The 20,282-nt window shown below is 42.7% G+C and overlaps 1 protein-coding gene across 3 annotated transcripts in view; it reads left to right on the forward strand.

The window, feature by feature from the left end:
• Positions 1 to 20,282, forward strand: part of LOC125465276 (cip1-interacting zinc finger protein-like) — a 72,027-nt gene that overhangs the window by 7,980 nt on the left and 43,765 nt on the right. For all 3 annotated transcript variants that reach the window (XM_059638153.1, XM_059638151.1, XM_059638152.1), the window contains exons 2-4: positions 5,607 to 5,776; positions 15,922 to 16,088; positions 17,112 to 17,238. In XM_059638153.1, the coding sequence (XP_059494136.1) occupies positions 5,607 to 5,776; positions 15,922 to 16,088; positions 17,112 to 17,238 (464 nt within the window). The remainder of the gene's footprint in view (positions 1 to 5,606; positions 5,777 to 15,921; positions 16,089 to 17,111; positions 17,239 to 20,282) is intronic.

Here is a 20,282-nt window from a genome sequence, read left to right on the forward strand (position 1 = left end):
CTGACCTTGAATGGTTGCATCCCGGAATCCTAAGAGAAAGCTACAAAGGAAGTGAATGCATTGCTCATAATTTTCTAAAAATTGTTGAATTCTAGAATAGATTGTAAAATCTCTAATGTGACACCCCTATTTAAAACGAGAGTAAGGCAAAGAGCAGTTAATTACAGGCTGATTAGCCTAACATCTATTGTTGGAAAAGTATTGAAATCAATTAATAAGAAAGTAGCAACAGAATATTTGGAAAATCCTATTCTAATCAAGCAGAGCCAAGTGTAGCTTCATGATAGGGAAGTCATGTCTGACTAATTCATTAAAGTTTTTTTGAGGAAGTCTCAACCAGAGTGGACAGAGGGGAACCAGTAGTTGTGTTGTGTTTGGAATTACAGAAGGCTTTTGATAATATATCTCACAAAGGGTTAAGCCATAAGAGCTCACAGTGTTGGAGGTAGTATATTGGCATGTATTCGCTGATGGGCAAGAAACAGTCAGTGAGGGTAAGGGGTTCTTTTTCAGGTTGGGACCCTGACCAGTGGGATCTCATAGAAATCATGCTGGGACCTCGACTTCTACATTCTGTATTAATAGCTTGGAGGAAGGAAGTGAATGTATTATAAGCAAATTTGCAAACAACATAAAAATAGTTGGAAAGGCAGTTTGTACAAGTTTACAGAGAGATAGCTCAAGTAAGTGGGCAAAAAGTTGGCAAATGGAATGTGATGTGGGAAAATGTGCAGTTGTTCATTTTTGGAAGGGAGAATGAAAGAAAAGAATAACATTTAAATGGAGGAAAGCTGCAACACAAGGACTTGGGGGTACCTGTACATGAAACACAAAGCTAGCACATAGGTGCAGCAGGGAATCAGGAAGGCTGATGAAATGTTTGCTCTCCTTTCAAGGGTGTTGGAGTATAAGAGTAGGAAAGTTTTGCTGCAACTCTATAGGGTGCTGGAGTTCTATGAGCAATTTGGTCCCCTTATTTAAGGAATGGTCATTTCATTATCAGATATCAGTTCAGAGAATAGTCAGTAGGATGATCGCTTGAATGGAGGGAATGTCTTATCAATATAGGCTAAACTAGAGTTTAGAAGAATGAGAGGTGATCTCATTGAAACATGTAGGATTCTTAAGAGGCTTGATGCTAAATTCTAAGTAGATGTTTCTCCTCATGAGCGAGTGGGACCAGAGGCAATAGTATCAGAATAAAGGGTGCTAATTTAAGACAGAGATGAGGAAGAATTTCTTCTCTTGGAGGGTTGAGTGTCTTTGGAACTCCTTGGTACAAAAAGCTGTGGATGCTGTCTCCTTCTCTATAATTAAGGCTGCGATAGACAGACAGACAGACAGACAGACAGATGTTTGATCAGTCAGGAAATTGGGGAGTAGAGGGAACAAGTAGGAAAGTGGACATGAGGAATTTCGGGTGTGCCATGATCCTGTTGAATGGTGGAACAGGCTTACGCAGCCAAATGGCCTTCTCCTGTTCTTGCTTCTTATGGACTTTTTAGCAGTTAGAAATTGAATTGTACCTTGTCTGGGTCAAGATGTGCAGGGTCGAGATGTCTAATATCAGACAGAGAAAATTCTTTAGAGAACACTCTCTGAACAAATACCAGGTGTGTAAAATAATTCTCTGATATTCTTTCCTGAATCACTGATCTTCAGGTATATATGCAATAGTGTGGAACCCGTCTCTTCAGTTTTTGGAATTTAGATATTTAAGAAGGCAAAATTTTACCTTTTGGTTTAGTTCTTCAATGTAACTATTTCCCTCACCGCACTGATTTTCTGTTCTCCCTCTCGTGGCTGTAGAGTAAAAATAATGCCTGTCTACTTTCCCTACCCCATTCCAGTGTTGTGAACTTGCTGTTAATCCTTTTCATTTACTTTTTCTTCAAAGTAATTTGAACTATTATGGTAATAAAATGTGAGGCTGGATGAACACAGCAGGCCAAGCAGCATCTCAGGAGCACAAAAGCTGACGTTTCGGGCCTAGACCCTTCATCAGACCCTCTGATGAAGGATCTAGGCCCGAAACGTCAGCTTTTGTGCTCCTGAGATGCTGCTTGGCCTGCTGTGTTCATCCAGCCTCACATTTTATTATCTTGGAATTCTCCAGCATCTGCAGTTCCCATTATCTCTGAACTATTATGGTTATATTTTTATAGTATTTGCTATCCCTTGATTTCCTTAGTCCAGAAATCTATATAAATATACCTAATGGATGAGTATCTCCAGCTCTGAAAGTTTATAATACTTTTAGTGAAGACATTTCTTTTCATTCACCCCTAAATGATCAACCCTTTATCCTAAGACTTTGACTTCTACTAGTTCAGGTGCTTCAGCCAAAAGAGAGAGTCACTCAGCATCTGTCCTTTCTCATTTAACAGTGTATTTATTTCAATGAAAGGGCAGTTTGATGTATTGCTGTCAGGGTTCTGCTAATGGATAACCAACTGCAGGGTCCTACGGTACAGTATATCAGCAGCAACTGATGTCCTAGTTCTCCAGTTGTAACACTTTAAAACAAGTTTTCAGAGCCCTCTCTGATGGTTTTAGTGCATGCAACAGTCATTGTTGCACCTGCTGCAATCTCCCAAGAACTGAATGAAATGTTGAAGAATTGGAAAAAGCCTTGTTTTTACATCATTTTCATGAACTCAGCACATCTGAAGGCTCTTTGCAGCCAACAAAGTATATTTTGAACTGTTGTCGCTGTAATAAAGGAGGAACTGTGGGAGCCAAATTGTGCGCAGCAAGCTCTGTCAAACAGTGATGTAATATTGGTCTAATGGTCTGTTTTTGTGTATATTGGCCCAGAATACCACGAGAACTCCACACTGTCCTTTAAAATAGTGCTATGGGGTTCTTTTTGTCCGTCTAAGAACATAAGCAGAAGTAAGCCATACTGTTCATTGAGCCTGCTCTGCCATCCATTTTGATCGCAACTGATGTTCTACTGCAACTCCATTTTCCTGCCTGTTTAGTTTATCCCTTGCTACTGATAGTATTTGACCTGAATGATCTCAATTTAATATCATTCAGTCTCTGATAGTGCAGTACTCCACTTGAGTAACATCTCAATCTCTGGAATTGGACTCAGTCCCACAGAGAATGCACCCTGGATTGAACCATGGCTGACACCGTATACCTTTGATGGACTCTGGCTCTAATGTTGAAATGTTTGGAGATCAAATCTTAACAAAAAGTATACGGTTAATAGCAGGATCCTGAACAGCATTGATGTACAGAGGGATCTTGGGGTTCAAGCCCATAGCTTCCTGAAAGTGGCCAGGAAAGTAGATGGGGAAGTAAAGAAGGCGTATGGCATGCTTGGCTTTTTTGGTTGGGGAGTCGAGTACAAGAGACTAGACGTCATGTTGCAGCTTTATTAGACTTTGGTTAGGCCACACTTAGAGTACCGCATTCAGTTCTGGTCACTGCATTCCAGGAAGGATGTGGAGGCTTTGGAGAGGGTGCAGAAGAGGTTTATCAGAATGTTGCCTGGTTTCAGGGGTATGAGTTATAAGGAGAGTCTAAAAAAACTGGGGTGGTTTTCTCTGGAGTGGGAGAGGCTGAGGGGAGACTTGAAAGGGAGTCTGTAAAATGATGAGGTGCATAAGTAGGGTTGATGGTCAGAATCTCTATCCCAGAGTTGAAACGTCTAATATTAGAGGGTGTGCATTTAAGGCGAGAGGGGGAAAGTTTTTACAGAGTGCAGTAGGAGTCTGGAATGCGTTGCTGGGGTGGTGGTGAAGGCAAATACAATGTGAGTGCATTTAGATGAGCACATGAATATACAAGGAATGAGATGTGGACCAAGAGCTGGCAAAAGGGATTAGTTTAATTTGACATCATGTTTAGCATAGCATTGTGGGCTGAAGGGCCTTTTTCTGTGCTGTACAGTTCTATGTTCTATGACAAAACAAAATGGTGCTATTGTATCAGTACATATTGCAACATCAATAAAAACAACACAAATGCAAATAGTAAGGTAAGAATAGAGGAAAAAGTACAGAATGCATGAATGTCTGCATTTGCAGCCATAGTATAATTTTGGAAACCTGTGTTTTAAAGCTGTAGATTGTTCATGATGGGTCAAGGACCTTTCACTTTAATTCAGGATTGTCAGATTCAACTGTTGGAGAAAAATTTGTGGAACATTGTTGTGGTTTGCTGTGTGTTTTGATGTGGAGGTGTCGGTTTTGGCCTGGGGTGGACAAGGTCAGAAATTGCACAACATTAGATTTTGGTCCACCAGGTTTATTTGAAAACAAGCTTTTGGAGCCTCCCTTCTTCAGGTGTTAGTGAGAGAAGTAATATCAGACACAGAATTCGTAAGTTAAAGATCAAAGGTTCACACAATTGATGAGGATGTACTAAACAAACCTAAGATGCTGTAAATCTTCAACCAGTTAGAGGGTTTTAATGGATTAATATGTATATGTAAATCCCCAAATTCCTTTCAACTAATGGTCCTTAGAGAACTAAAGGTTTTATCAGTGTAAAGAAGCGGTGACATTTTAGGTCAGACAATGCATGTTAGGTGTGAGACCTTGTTTAGAATCTGTTTGTTTGTGTTTTAGTTTGGAATCAAACTCATTTCTAAAGTAGGAACTTTTAAAACACCATATTGACTGTCTATAAATTGTGTGCTTTTTGAACAAAATAAAATGTATCTGCAAATAAAAATTCACTCCATGGATTCTTGTGTGTGTGATAAAACATTTAGTTCTCTCAGGACTGTGACTTTAAAGGAATTCGGGGATTTACGTATATTAATCAATTAAAACCACCTAACTAATTAAAGATTTAGGCGTCTTGGGTTTATTTAGTACACCTCTATCACTGGTGTGAACCTTTGATCTTTTACATATAAATTCTGTGAGTGATACTACCTCTCTCACTAATACCTGAAGAAGGACTGAGGCTCGGAAAAGAAATATGGGAACTGCAGATGCTGGAGAATCCGAGGTAACAAAGTGTGGAGCTGGATGAACACAGCAGGCCCGAAGGGTCTCGGTCCGAAACATCAGCTTTTGTGCTCCTAAGATGCTGCTTGGCCCACTGTATTCATCTAGCTCCACACTTTGTTATCTGAGGCTCTGAAAACTTGTGTTTTCAAATAAACCTGTTGGACTATAACCTGGTGTGTGTGATTTCTGACCTTTTTGAGACATGATGTGAAGATGGTTACAGCCTGGGAAGCTGAGCTGTATTCTGAAAATATCTTGACGCATTGACGACTACTTCACATGCAAATTTCCTGACTTTGTTTACATCTAACCCTGCTGTCAAATACAATAAGAACCCCAAAAGGATTCATGCTATTTAAATGCTTAAATTAGAATGGGAAAAGCCACAAGGAAACATGAGCAAAATAAGTCCCACCAGAGAATTGGAATTCTAGAGCCATTATTAACACAGAAACAGATGGTGAGTAACACAATACTGCATTGAATTGTTACTAGACTCATTAAAGATTAAAATTGTTGTTGTTACTCATGGTGTGTTGGAAAATCCATTTCTGCTACATTTTTGTTTAAATCCCATGAAAGTCTCTTGGGGAAATATTTTTCTTTTTTTAATATGATTCATTCTTATTGTAGAGCCATGCAACAGCACCAGCATCAACACCACCACCCTCAGCAGCAGCATCAGCCGCCACAACAGCAGCAGCAACAGCCGCAACAACTAAATCTACGTCCAACCAGCCAGCCATCACTCCTTAACCCGAATCCCATGCTGCAGCGTGCCCTGATAATGCAGCAGATGCAAGGTAGCATGATATTGTCTCTGTGTTAATAGAAAGTATACAAGATAGATAGTGTTATAACAGGACAAATATCTTTCTTGAGTACTTTGTTATGATATTTCAAGCATTTGCACCTTGATAATATTTTAGTATTTTGAAGCTTAATTTTGATAGGTTACCAAACTAGAATAATATTTAACATCGGAAAAAAAATGTAGACACCTTCTAAATTAGTTTGTCGGTACCTACGCAAAGCTGTGCAAGTTTGTTATGTGTCTGTGTTTGTACTTTTTGTTGGTTCATTGCATGCCTTAATTAAATTAATTGAACACTGTTCTGGTTCAAAAACACTTCCTGAACAATTATTTAAGGTACTGGAGAGGGTGTTCTAGTATCTATGGTGATGTAGAAACATGGCTTACTCTCAGTATATTGAGCTTCAGACAATGTTGTAATAGATCTGTGATTTCCTGGGCCTTTGCCAATTCTCAGCTGTTGTGTACTGAAGTGAGACTTGGTGCTACTTACATTTAATGTTGCTGATTCATGATGCTTCTATTTCCTGTGACAAATATTTCCATAGCCTAACAAAAGTCCCTTAAAACTAACTAGAATGAGATTTCAGTTTAAATCTATAACTGAGTTTCATTAGATTATAGAAAATCGTGATGGGACCAGGCAAAACCAACATTTGGTTGTGAAAAGGTACTAGTTTTTAATTTATTAAGAATACTTTGGACCGCAGCAAGGTGGACGAAAAGAAATCTGAAGATGTGGCATACTTGGGTTTCCGTAAGGATTTTAATGAGGTGACACTTCAAAGGTTACTGTGCAAATTAAGAATTTGTGGTTTAGAGATCAACATAATATCATTGGATAAAACACTGTTTAGCTAACAGTAAACAGCATATGGATAAATGGGTCTTTTTCCAGGTGGCAGACTGTTACTAATGGAGTGCCATGGGGACAATGTTGGAACCTGTACAATATACTATCTATATCAATTATGTGGAAGAAGGGACTGAACGTGTGGATAACTAAATATTGCCAATGACACCAAGATAGAGGGAAAGTAAGTTGTGAGGAGGTCATAACTCACATGGAAGTTGGTAGATAAAGTATAATGTTGGAAAATGTGAACTTAGCCAGTTTGACAGAAAAGTTAGAATAGTAGTATCTTATTTAACTAGTGAGAGCTTGGTACAATGATCTGGGTATCAACATGAATGACAAAGTATTAGTATTCAGATACAACAAATGACCAGGAAGACAAATGCAGTGTTGACACTTATTACAAGTGGACTGGAGGGAAGTGGGGAAGTTTAATTGTAGCTGTACAGAGCCTTTGTAAAGTCACAACTGATTTTGATCTTCATATTTGAAAAAGATTATCATTGTCATAGTTAAGAGAAGGTTCATTCATTCTGGCATGACGGGCTTATTTTAAGAAATATTAAGCAAGTTTTTCTGTAACCACTTAGAATTTAGAAGAATGTGATTGATCTATTGAAACAAAGAAGAGCTTGAAGGAACTTGATAAGGGGAATGCTGAAAGGATTGAAATGCTGTATCCTCTTGTTGTTGGAGAGACTAGAAAATAGTGGACACTATGAAAATAAGAATTCTCCCTTTTAAGCTAAAATGAAGTTTTTTTTTCTCTGAAGATTGTTAATGGAATTCTGTTTATCAGAAAACAGTGGAGTCTGGGTTATTGAATTCATTCAAGATTGAATTAGACAAAATTATAGTAGGCAGGGAAGTCAACGGCTCTGAACTTGGAGAAGTGGATTTGAGACCTCAGTCAGATCAACCATGTTCTTATGGAATGGCAGAGAAAGCTTAAAGCTTAAGTTTTCCTCAGGGATGTGGCGAGGTAATGTTAATTTGCACCCTTTTTAGTTGCTCAGGTCAATTGTTTTGTGTGGTGTGTTTCAGCTGTCTTATGTAGTGAACTCTTTTAACCCTTAAACCCCTTCACCCCAAAAAAAATTTTGGAAATGAATAGTACAAAATTGTCTGTTCATCTCAAGACAGACATCAGTTTTTCCGCCGTCTTCGCCTGCATGCCTACTTCTTCAACCGGGAACCCAACCCTCCTTCCACTGACCCCTTCACCCGCTTCCAACACAAGTCCTCCTCCTGGACACCACCCCCAGGCCTCCTACCCTCCCTCGACCTCTTCATCTCCAACTGCCGTCGAGACATTAACCGCCTCAACCTCTCCACCCCTCTCACCCACTCCAACCTCTCCCCCGCAGAACGGGCAGCCCTCCGCTCCCTCCGCTCCAACCCCAACCTCACCATCAAACCCGCAGACAAGGGTGGCGCAGTGGTAGTATGGCGTACTGACCTCTACATCGCCGAGGCCAGACGCCAACTCTCCGACACCACCTCCTACCGCCTCCTCGATCATGACCCCACACCCGAGCACCAAACCATCATCTCCAACACCATTCATGACCTCATCACCTCAGGGGACCTCCCACCCACAGCCTCCAACCTCATTGTTCCCCAACCCCGCACGGCCCGTTTCTATCTCCTTCCCAAAATCCACAAACCTGCCTGCCCTGGTCGACCCATCGTCTCAGCCTGCTCCTGCCCCACCGAACTCATCTCCACCTATCTGGACTCCATTTTCTCCCCTTTGGTCCAGGAACTCCCCACCTATGTCCGTGACACCACCCACGCCCTCCACCTCCTCCAGGACTTCCAATTCCCTGGCCCCCAACACCTCATATTCACCATGGACGTCCAGTCCCTGTACACCTGCATTCCGCATGGAGATGGCCTCAAGGCCCTCCGCTTCTTCCTGTCCCGCAGGCCCGACCAGGCCCCCTCCACCGACACTCTCATCCGCCTAGCGGAACTCGTCCTCACACTCAACAACTTCTCTTTTGACTCCTCCCACTTCCTACAGACTAAGGGGGTGGCCATGGGCACCCGCATGGGCCCCAGCTATGCCTGCCTCTTTGTAGGTTACGTGGAACAGTCCATCTTCCGCACCTACACAGGCCCCAAACCCCACCTCTTCCTCCGGTACATTGATGACTGTATCGGCGCCGCCTCTTGCTCCCCAGAGGAGCTCGAACAGTTCATCCACTTCACCAACACCTTCCACCCCAACCTTCAGTTCACCTGGGCCATCTCCAGCACATCCCTCACCTTCCTGGACCTCTCAGTCTCCATCTCAGGCAACCAGCTTGTAACTGATGTCCATTACAAGCCCACCGACTCCCACAGCTACCTAGAATACACCTCCTCCCACCCACCCTCCTGCAAAAATTCCATCCCCTATTCCCAATTCCTCCGCCTCCGCCGCATCTGCTCCCACGATAAGACATTCCACTCCCGCACATCCCAGATGTCCAAGTTCTTTAAGGACCGCAACTTCCCCCCCACGGTGATTGAGAACGCCCTTGACCGCGTCTCCCGCATTTCCCGCGACACATCCCTCACACCCCGCCCCCGCCACAACCGCCCCAAGAGGATCCCCCTCGTTCTCACACACCACCCTACCAACCTCCGGATACAACGCATTATCCTCCGACACTTCCGCCATTTACAATCCGACCCCACCACCCAAGACATTTTTCCATCCCCACCCCTGTCTGCTTTCCGGAGAGACCACTCTCTCCGTGACTCCCTTGTTCGCTCCACACTGCCCTCCAACCCCACCACACCCGGCACCTTCCCCTGCAACCGCAGGAAATGCTACACTTGTCCCCACACCTCCTCCCTCACCCCCATCCCAGGCCCCAAGATGACATTCCACATTAAGCAGAGGTTCACCTGCACATCTGCCAATGTGGTATACTGCATCCACTGTACCCGGTGCGGCTTTCTCTACATTGGGGAAACCAAGCGGAGGCTTGGGGACCGCTTTGCAGAACACCTGCGCTCAGTTCGCAACAAACAACTGCACCTCCCAGTCGCAAACCATTTCCACTCCCCCTCCCATTCTCTTGATGACATGTCCATCATGGGCCTCCTGCACTGCCACAATGATGCCACCCGAAGGTTGCAGGAACAGCAACTCATATTCCGCCTGGGAACCCTGCAGCCATATGGTATCAATGTGGACTTCACCAGTTTCAAAATCTCCCCTTCCCCCACTGCATCCCTCAACCAGCCCAGTTCATCCCCTCCCCCCACTGCACCACACAACCAGCCCAGCTCTTCCCCCCCACCCACTGCATCCCAAAACCAGTCCAACCTGTCTCTGCCTCCCTAACCGGTTCTTCCTCTCACCCATCCCTTCCTCCCACCCCAAGCCGCACCCCCAGCTACCTACTAACCTCATCCCACCTCCTTGACCTGTCCGTCTTCCCTGGACTGACCTATCCCCTCCCTACCTCCCCACCTACACCCTCTCCACCTATCTTCTTTACTCTCCATCTTCGGTCCGCCTCCCCCTCTCTCCCTATTTATTCCAGTTCCCTCCCCCCATCCCCCTCTCTGATGAAGGGTCTAGGCCCGAAACGTCAGCTTTTGTGCTCCTGAGATGCTGCTTGGCCTGCTGTGTTCATCCAGCCTCACATTTTATTATCTTGGAATCTCCAGCATCTGCAGTTCCCATTATCTCAGACATCAGTTGAATTAGTTGTAAATCTTATGATATGCTCAGAAGAGCTCACTAGAACTGTTGTGCTTGTGCTACATATTTGGTACAGCTGTCCAACTAATCCCACTCCTATGCAGGTCCTGCCAATTTTCCTCTTCAAACATTTGGCAAATTCTCTTTTGATTGTTGCTATTGAATCTTCTTACACCATCCTTTCTAATGCGCAGCAACTCACTATGTACAATAAAAAATTTCCCTTCTACTACCATTGATTCTCATCCCAATCATTATAAATTATGTCTCTGGTTACTGATTGTTCTACGAATGAAAAGTTTCTTCACGCGTACCTGTTAAAGCCCTTCATAATTTTGAACGACTTTCTCAGTGTTTGTTGTTTCAGTCAACATTTTCTAGCCCTTTGGACCCCTGAAAACAGCAGTCATATCCTCTTTCATGTTTTTTTTCGTGAGAATCCACCCAATTTACTTGTCATAATATTATCCTTTTTCTGCCACTCTGGTTGCTGTCATCTGTGTACATTTAGTTGGGCATTGCTTAGCTCACTTAGCCACATGTCTCATTTGCAATGCAGAGTGATGCCAACAGCATGGATTCAATATTCACACCATGAAGAATCCTCCTTCTGAACCTCTCCCCTTGCCTGACATATAGTGGCCCTCAGGTTAAACCACCGCCAGCTGTCTGCCTCTCTAAGAAGTGAGCAACCCTTTAGCACTATGGCGACTTTACCTTACCTTCAATAACTGCTATCTTTTTGTACTATAACCGTGGACGAATGTAGCATTTCAGGTGTGATCATGCCAATGTTCAATAAAAGGGAATGGTTACAATGATTTCAGTTCATCTTTTTGTTGATCTTTTTACGGCATCCAAACATCTTGATTTGTCTAACTTACTGGAACGTAGCACTGTGGTGATTTGTAGCCAGTTTTGAAATTAATTCTATTTAGAATGATGTTAACTTTTCTGCCAGCAGCAAGGCAAGTTGCAGCACAGGTTATTTTTATTTATCTAATCATCCAGTGCTCTCTTGAATGCCTCAAATGAATTTGCCTCCATCATACTTCCAATCACTGTATTCCATAACCTAACTACTCACTGAATGAAAATGTTTTTCCTCGTTTTACTGTTGCTGCTTTTGCAACTTACTAAACAGAAACAAAAGGACATAGGTTTAATGAGTAGGAACAGTTTCTCCGTACTGACTCCTCTCTCGCCTGCTCATGATTTGAAAACCACTTACCATATCTCCCATTGGCCTTCTTTTCACCAAGGGAACAGCCCTAACCTCTTCAATCTATCCTCGTTACAGAAGTCCCTCACCCAGGAACTATTCTTGTAAACTGCTTCTGCATTCTCCAATCCGTTCAGATGCTTCTTATCAGACTGCAATAAGAACATAAGACATAGGAGCAGAAATTAGGTCATTCGGCCCATCGAATCTGCTCTGCCATTCAATCATGGCTGTAAGTTCCTTGACCCCATTCTCCCCCGTCTCGCCATAACCCTTGATCCCCTTGATAATCAAGAACCTCTCTATCTCAGTCTTAAATGTACTCAATGACCTGGCCTCCCCAACTTTCAGTAGCAGTGAATTCCACAGATTCACCACTCTCTGGCTGAAGAAGTTTCTCCTTATCTCTGTTCTAAAAGGCCTTCCCTTTACTCTAAGGCTGTGCCCTTGCGTCCTAGTCGCTCCTACCAATGGAAGTATCTTCCCAACACCCACTGTGTCCAGGCCATTTAGTATACTGTAAGTTTCAATTTGATCCCCCCTCCTCCTTCTAAACTCCATTTGAAAGTAGTCGGAGTCCTCAAACTTGCCTCATTTGTTAAGCTTCTCATTCCTGGGACCATTTTCGTGAACCTCCTCTGCACCTGCTCCAAGGCCAGTGCATCCTTCCTGAGGTATGGGGCCCAAAATTGCACGCAGTACGCCAAACGTGGCCTTATAAAGCCTCAGTATTGCATCCCTGCTTTTATGTTCAAGTCCTCTCAAAATAAATGCTAACATTGCATTTGCCTTCCTGACTACTGACTCAACCTGCAAGTTTACCTTGAGAGAATCCTGGATGAGATCTCCCAAGCCTCTTTGCACTTCAGACTTCTGAATTTTCTCCCCATTTAGAAAATAGTCCATGCTTTTATTCTTCTTACCAAAGTGTATGACCTCACACTTTCCCACGTTGTACTCCATCTGCCATTTCTTTGCCCACTGTCCTAACCTGTCCAAATCCTTGTGCAGCCTTGCCATTTCCTCAGTACTACCTGTCCCTCCACCTATCTTTGTATTGTCTGCAAGCTTAGCCAGAATGCCCATAGTTCCTTGATCTAGATCGTTAATGTATAAAGTGAAAAGTTGTGGTCCCAAAACTGACCCTTGTGGAACACCACTTGAATCCGGCTGCCACCCTGAGAAGGACCCTTTATCCCCACTCTCTGCTTTCTGCCAGACGGCCAATCTTCTATCCTTGCTAGCACCTTGCCTCGAACACCATGGGCCCTTATCCTACTCAGCAGTCCCCTGTGCGACACCTTGTCAAAGGCCTTCTTGAAGCCCAGTTTGATAACATCCATTGGCTCTCCTTGGTCTACCCTACTTGTTACTTCCTCAAAGAATTCTAACAGATTTGTCGGACATGACCACCCCTTGATGAAACCATGCTGACTTTGCCCTGTTTTACCATACACTTCCAAATATTCAGAAATCTCATCCTTCACGATGGACTCCAAAATCTTACCCATGACCAAGGTTAGGCTAATTTGGCCCGTAATTCTGTCTTTTGCCTCGCTCCTCTTTTAACAGGGGTGTCATGTTAGCAATTTTCCAGTCCTCTGGGACCCTCCCTAACTAGTGATTCCTGAAAGATCACCATGTGTACTCAAGCTGAAGTCCAACAGCTATCATACACAAGTTCAACATCACCTCCTTCCTCTTGTACTCTATACCCCTGTTTATAAAGTCAAGGACACCATATGCTCTACTTATTGTTGTATCTACCAGTCCTGCTACTTTCAATGATTTGTGTGTCTCTGCTTCTGCATTACCCCTTAGAATTATAATCTCCTATTTTGTATTGTCTTTCAGTGTTCTTACTACCAAAATGCATCCACTCACACTTCTCTGCATTGAAACTCACCTGCTACCTGCCCACTCCAAGAAATTATCTTTATTCCTTCTGGAATTCTACTCTACTTGCAGTTTATGTATCTTCCAAGTTTTGTCAAATTTAAATTTTAAAATTGCCTCCAGCACACCAAGATCTAGATCATCAATGTATTGCATGAAGAGCAAAAAATCCTAATATCAATCTCTAGGGAATTGCACTACAAACCTTCCTCTAGCCTGAAAAATATCCATTGATCATTAGTCTGTTTTCCACTCACTCAACCAATTTTGATTTCATTTTGTTACTGATGCTTTTATTCCATGACCTATAACTTATCTCGCAGGTCCCTGTGTCACTATTTGAAATGTCTTCTGGAAATCCATGTATGTCACATCAGCAGCATTACCTTCAGTGAGCCTTTTTGTTAACTGCTTCAAAAAAAACTCCAAGCTAGATAAACATGATTTCCCATTTAGAAATCCATGATGATTCTTTTTAGTCAACTCACCTTTTTCCGTGTAACTAATAATTCTATCCCCAATAATTATCTCCCAGAAGTTTCCCCACCGCTGAATTTAAATTGACTGGTCTGTAATTGCTGGGCTTACACACAGTCTTTCTTTAACAAGACCGTAATACTTGCAATCTTGCAGTCTTCTGGCATCTCCCTAGGTCTAGGGAAGATTGAAAGATTGTAGCCAGTTCCCTGGAATTTCTACTCTCTCTTCCTCCAAAATCCTTTACCATCTCATGTGGTCCTGGTGTCTTGTCAACTGAAAGTACAACAGTCTATCCAACACTTCTGCCATGTCACTTTTATCAGTTTCGTGACTGAATTCCCTCCTCTGTCACACTTGACTGAGTAAAATCTCTCTCTTTGGCAAAGAAAGATACAAAGTGCTCATTTGACACTTCAACCATGCCTCCTGTCTCCATGTTTAAATCCACTTTTTTAATAAGACACCGATGCAGGGTCTAGGCCTGAAACATCAGCTTTTGTGCTCCTAAGATGCTGCTTGGCTTGCTGTGTTTATCCAGCTCTACACTTTGTTACTCTCATGTTCCTTTTACCAACCTCTCACTACACCTTGCTGCCAGTCTTATCATTATTTCTTTTTTGGCTTTTCAACCCCACCCACTGACTGACTCAATTTTGTTTATTACTTGACACTTTTTTTTGATACGTGACTCATTTGGTTGGATAGATTCGCATCTATTTCCTCCATGTTATCTTGATCAAAAGAACATTCTTTAGGACTGTTTATAAAGTCATGCAGCACGGAGACAGACTGTTCGGGCCCAACCAGTCCATGCTGAATGTAATCCCAAACTAAACTAGTCCCACTTGCCTGCCCCTGGCCCATATCCCTCCAAACCGTTCCTATTCAGGTACTTATCCAAATGTATTTTAAATATTGTAATTGTACCCGCGTCCACCACTTCCTCAGGAAGTTCATTCCACACGCAAACCACCCTGCGTTTCTAAAAAAAATTGCCTTTTTTTAATCTCTCTTCTCTCACCTTATCTCATCCTTAGTCTTGAAATCTCCTGCCCTAAGGGAAAAGATCACTGCCATTAACCATATATACTTCTCTCAATTTTATAAACTACTAGCTAAACCTCCTACGCTCCAATGGAAAAAGTCCCAGCCTTTCTTTATAACTCAAACCTCTTCTGAACCCTCTCCAAGTTGATAATATCCTTCCTATAACTCGGCGAACAGAACTAGACGCAGTATTCCAGAAGAGGCCTCACCCTCCTGTACAACCTCCACGTGACTTCACAATTCCTGTAGTCAAAAGACTGAGCAATGAAGGCAAGTGTGCCAGAGGCTTTTTTAACCATCCTGTCTTTGTGTGGCAAACTTCAAAGAATTATATACCTACACCTCTAGGGTCCTCTTCTACAACACTATGCAAGGCCCTACCATTAACAGTATAAGCTCTATGCTTGCTTGTTGTACCAAAATGCAATACCTTGCATTTATCTAGGTTGAAGTCTATCTGCCATTTTTCAGCCTATTGACCAATCAACATCCCTCTGTAATTTTAGAAAACCTTTTTCACTGTCTACTATGCCACTAATTTTGTTGTTGTCTGCAAACTTACTAACCGTGCTTTCTATATTTTCATCCAAATCATTTATGTAAATGACAAAAGAATTCCCAGAACCTTTGCTTTGAATCCTCTTTGGTGCTTTATGTAGAATGAAATGTCTTGGAATCTAATGCACTCAATACTTTTATAGAGACGCTGATGATTTCCCTGATTTGTAGATAAGGTTAACTCTCAATCTCTTATTGTTTCGCTATGGGTCATTTCACCAAAATGCATTATCTGAATTAGGATTTATAGTTGAAAATACTTTGTTAATATTTTTCTATTTTAGACTCAGTGTGAATTGTGTCTGCATCATGATGTTTGTAATGCATTCTGTTTATTAAATCTCTGATTCTCATAAAAATTAAATTTTACAGGTAGCCTTCATGGTTACAGCATGACTGCCCCAGGTCTTCAGCCATTTTTCTCTCCAGGATCCAGAGCATCAATTCTGGGCACCCCTCCCCTTGGCATCCAGCTACAGACACCTCGCATCAGATTTGGGAACCAAATGTTCCAGCAACATCACCGAAGATTTAACAAAGTAAGCGAAATCTCAGGGGAATTAATTAGAAGTTCCATGTGGGGAAAACTGCTGCATAGAATTTAAATTAGCTAATGTGGCAAGACATTGAGATTGCTCAGACAAAAAAAGTTACCAATAAACATGTGAATATCTTTTTTATTTCTGTACAATAGCTTAGATATGTATCCAACAAAATGACCAAAGCATTAACTACCTTGGATGTTGTTAATCTAGACTGAAGACTCTCAACGAGTAAGTGCAGACTAAATAATCTCCAGGCAATCATATTGAGAAATGTAAGATGTTGTTCCTTTGCAAAGGTTGGACTACCAAGTGCCTGTGTGTTCTCCACTCTGCTTCCTGAAGTTACTGAACAGCTCCTTTGTTTCGCTGACATTGATGGAGAGATTGCTGTCCTTACAACATGCCGTTTTGCTGTCAGATAGCAGTTATTTCCAGATTTAAGTGAATTCAAATTTCACCATTTGCCATGGTGGGATTTGAAATCTACTTCACCAGGTTTGGAATTGCTAGATTACTGACAATCCCATTATGTCACCACCTCCGCTTTATACATATTCTATTAGCAGAAACCTTGTATCAGTGTCAGACATTGAGAATGCAAATGTATTCCCATGGTTTCTGTCATCATGACAGGCTTGTTAAAAAGCCACAGTCTGACTTGCTTTTGACTTTTGAATGAGCTGAGATGTTTTTGACTGAAAGGTTTGTGAGAGAAGATATTAACAGCTAAAGTGATGGCTTGATACCAGCTCTATGATTGCCATGTGAATGCATGATTGGACTAGCCCCTTTGGGATTGGAGAGCTATTTGCCTCCAATTAAAATTCTTTTCTTTCTCAGTATGCTATTTAGAACTCTGTGTTAAGTATAAATGCAGCGTGTACCATTGTCCCTGCATGAACTTTTACTACAGTTTCAACTTACATGTTGAAGAATGTTTCCCTGTGATGTCTGAGCTAATGGTTTAAGTTTTGGTCATGACTTTATACTGCTGAATTCACATTTTATCTCATGCAGGATTTTAAAAGAATGCATGATATGAGAAGGGACCGATATCCACCACGACAGCCATTCCGAGCAACAATGGATGACAAACGTGATACTAGTAAAATCAATGAAGAGCAGACAGCAAAGGAATCAACAGGTACTAAGTTTGCTAAATTAAAAAAATGACAGTACCATTTGTAATTCAAAAGCTTTGAAATCTGTACGAGAATGAACCAGAAGGGCATAGGAATCTGAGATAATGGGAACTGCAGATGCTGGAGAATTCCAAGATAATAAAATGTGAGGCTGGATGAACACAGCAGGCCAAGCAGCATCTCAGGAGCACAAAAGCTGACGTTTCGGGCCTAGACCCTTCATCAGAGAGCTGCTGACGTTTCGGGCCTAGACCCTTCATCAGAGGCATAGGAATCTATTTATCACTGCTTTCCTAATTTATTTTAGTAAGTTATTTCTGTTATATTCTCCTTCTCAGCTCTTGGCTGTGTATATTTGCTAACTTAAGATATTTCTGTTTTCTATAAAAGTATATCTTCAAAGTTTGAGATAACAAGGTGCAGAGCTGGATGAATACAGCAGGCCAAGCAGCATCAGAGGAGCAGGAAAGCTTGACATTTCCAGCCTAGACCCTTCTTCGGAAATGGGGGAGTGGGAGGGGGTTCTGAAATAAATAGGGAGAGAGGGGAAGGCGGTTAGAAGATGGATAGCGGAGAAGATAGGCGGAGAGGAGACATATCGGCCAAGGAGGCAGGGATGGAGCCAGGAAAGGTGAGCGTAGGTGGGGAGTTAGGGAGAGGATAGGTCAGTCCAGGGAGGACGGACAGGTGATAGGGGTGGAGATCGGTGGGAGGAAGGACACGTTAGGGAGGTGAGGACGAGCTGTGCTGGTTTTGTGATGCGATAGGGGGAGGAGAGATTTTGAAGCTTGTGAAGCCCACATTGATACCACTGGGCTGCGGGGTTCTCAAAGCGGAATATGAGTTGCTGTTCCTGTAACCTTCGGGATGCGTCATTGTGGCACTGCAGGAGGCCCAGGATGGACATGTCATCTGCAGAATGGGAGGGGTAGTTGAAATGGTTAGTGACTGAACCAGTTATTTAGTGCAAACTGAGCATAGGTGTTCTGCAAAACAGTCCCCAAGCCTCTGCTTGGTTTCTCTGACGTAGAGGAGGCCACAACAGGAACAACATCCATTTCAACTCCCCCACCCATTCTGCAGATGACATGTCCATCATGGGCCTCCTGCAGTGCCACAACAATGCTACCCGAAGATTGCAGAAACAGCAACTCATATTCCGCTTGGGAACCCCACAGCCCAATGGTGTCAATGTGGACTTCACAAGCTTCAAAATCTCCCCTCCCCCTACCGCATCCCAAAACCAGCCCAGCTCGTCCCCCGCCTCCCTAACCTGTCCCACCCCCATCTCCTACCTACTAACCTCATCCTGCTCCCTGGACTGACCTATCCTCTCCCTAACTCCCCACCTACACTCACCTTTTACTGTTTCCGTCCCTGCCTCCTTGACCGCTCTGTCTCCTCTCCACCTATCTTCTCCTCTATCCATGTTCTATCCACCTCCCCCTCCCTCACTATTTATTTCAGAACCCTCTTCCCCTCCCCCATTTCTGAAGAAGGGTCTAGGCTGGAAACGCCATGCTTTCCTGCAACTATGATACTGCTTGGACTGCTGTGTTCATCGGGCTGTACACCTTGTTATCTCAGATTCTCCAGCATCTGCGGTTCCTACTATCTCTTCAAAGTTTATGGTGGATTTCAGATAGTTCTTCATATGGTGGCTCATTTTATGCAGGTAGTTAAGCATAAACATTGTAGGGGATTGCTTGCTAATGAATGGGGCTGATGGTGTGTGAAATTAAGTCACTGCAGAATAGGGCGACTTGGATGAATTAGCTAGTCTCTTTTTGTCGTATCTATTTGTATAACACAAGACAATTGTACTTGCCATAAGACATTGGAGCAGAAGTATGTCATTCAGCATATCAAATCTGTCTTCCAGTCAATGAGATTGTGGGTGATCTGGTAATCCTCAATTTCATCTTCCTGTCCTTTCCTCAATTGTGTTACTGATTTAGAATTTTATTTATCTCAGCCTTGAATATATTTAACAGTCCAGCCTGTACAGTCCTCTGAGAGAAGGAATTCTTCCTCACCTCTGTCCTAATTCTTTAATCTGAAATTACGGCCTCTGGTCCAAAATTCTCTCAAGGGGAATAAACCTTTCACATCTACCTAACCAAGCTCCCTAAGAATCTTGTTTGTTTCAATCAGGTTGTTTCTCATTCTTCTAAACTTTTAATGAGTAGAAGCCCAACTAATGTAAATCTCTTCTCATGGGAAGAAATCCCTCTATACTCCAGGTAAATCCAGTGAACCTTTTGTGGACTGCTTCCAGTGCCAGTGTATCTATTCTTAAAGGAGCCAAAACTACTTCTCGTACTTTAGGTGTGGTCTGAGTCCCTTTTTATAAGTATTAGCAAGACTTCTTTATTTTTATATTCCATTCCCAATGAAATAATGGCTAACGTTCCATTTGCCTTCACTATTTGGGGCGGCACGGTGGCTCAGCGGTTAGCACTACATCACAGCACCAAGCACCCGGGTTCAATTCCACCCTCGGGTGACTGTCTGTGTGGAGTTTGCACATTCTCCCTGTGTCTGTGTGGGTTTCATCCCACAGCCCAAAGATGTGCAGGCTAGGTGGATTGGCCATGCTAAAAATTGTCCATAGTATACAGGGATGTATAGCTTAGCTGGGTTATAGGGGGATGAGTCTGGGTGGGATGCTTCGAGGTTTGGTGTGGACTAGTTGGGCCAAAGGGCCTGTTTCCACACTGTAGGGATTCTATGCTTTATGATTACTTGCTGAACGTATGCGCTAACTTTTGTGATTTTATGCTTGACACTTCCCAAGTCGCGAAGCAGCTCTCTGCAGTCTTTCTCCATTTAAATAATATTCAGTTCTTCTAATCCTGCCAAAGTGAATGACCTCACATTTTCCCACATTATATTCCATTTGCTAAGATTTTGCGCATTCACTTAGCCCTTCGATATTCCTTTGCAGACTCTTTGTGTTATCGTCATCACTTGACCTCCTACGTATTTTTGTCATATGCAAACTTGCCTAGAATACATTCACTCCCCTCATCCAAATCATTACTAT

This window comes from Stegostoma tigrinum, chromosome 29 (assembly GCF_030684315.1).
Source record: "Stegostoma tigrinum isolate sSteTig4 chromosome 29, sSteTig4.hap1, whole genome shotgun sequence".
Classification (NCBI taxonomy): domain Eukaryota; kingdom Metazoa; phylum Chordata; class Chondrichthyes; order Orectolobiformes; family Stegostomatidae; genus Stegostoma; species Stegostoma tigrinum.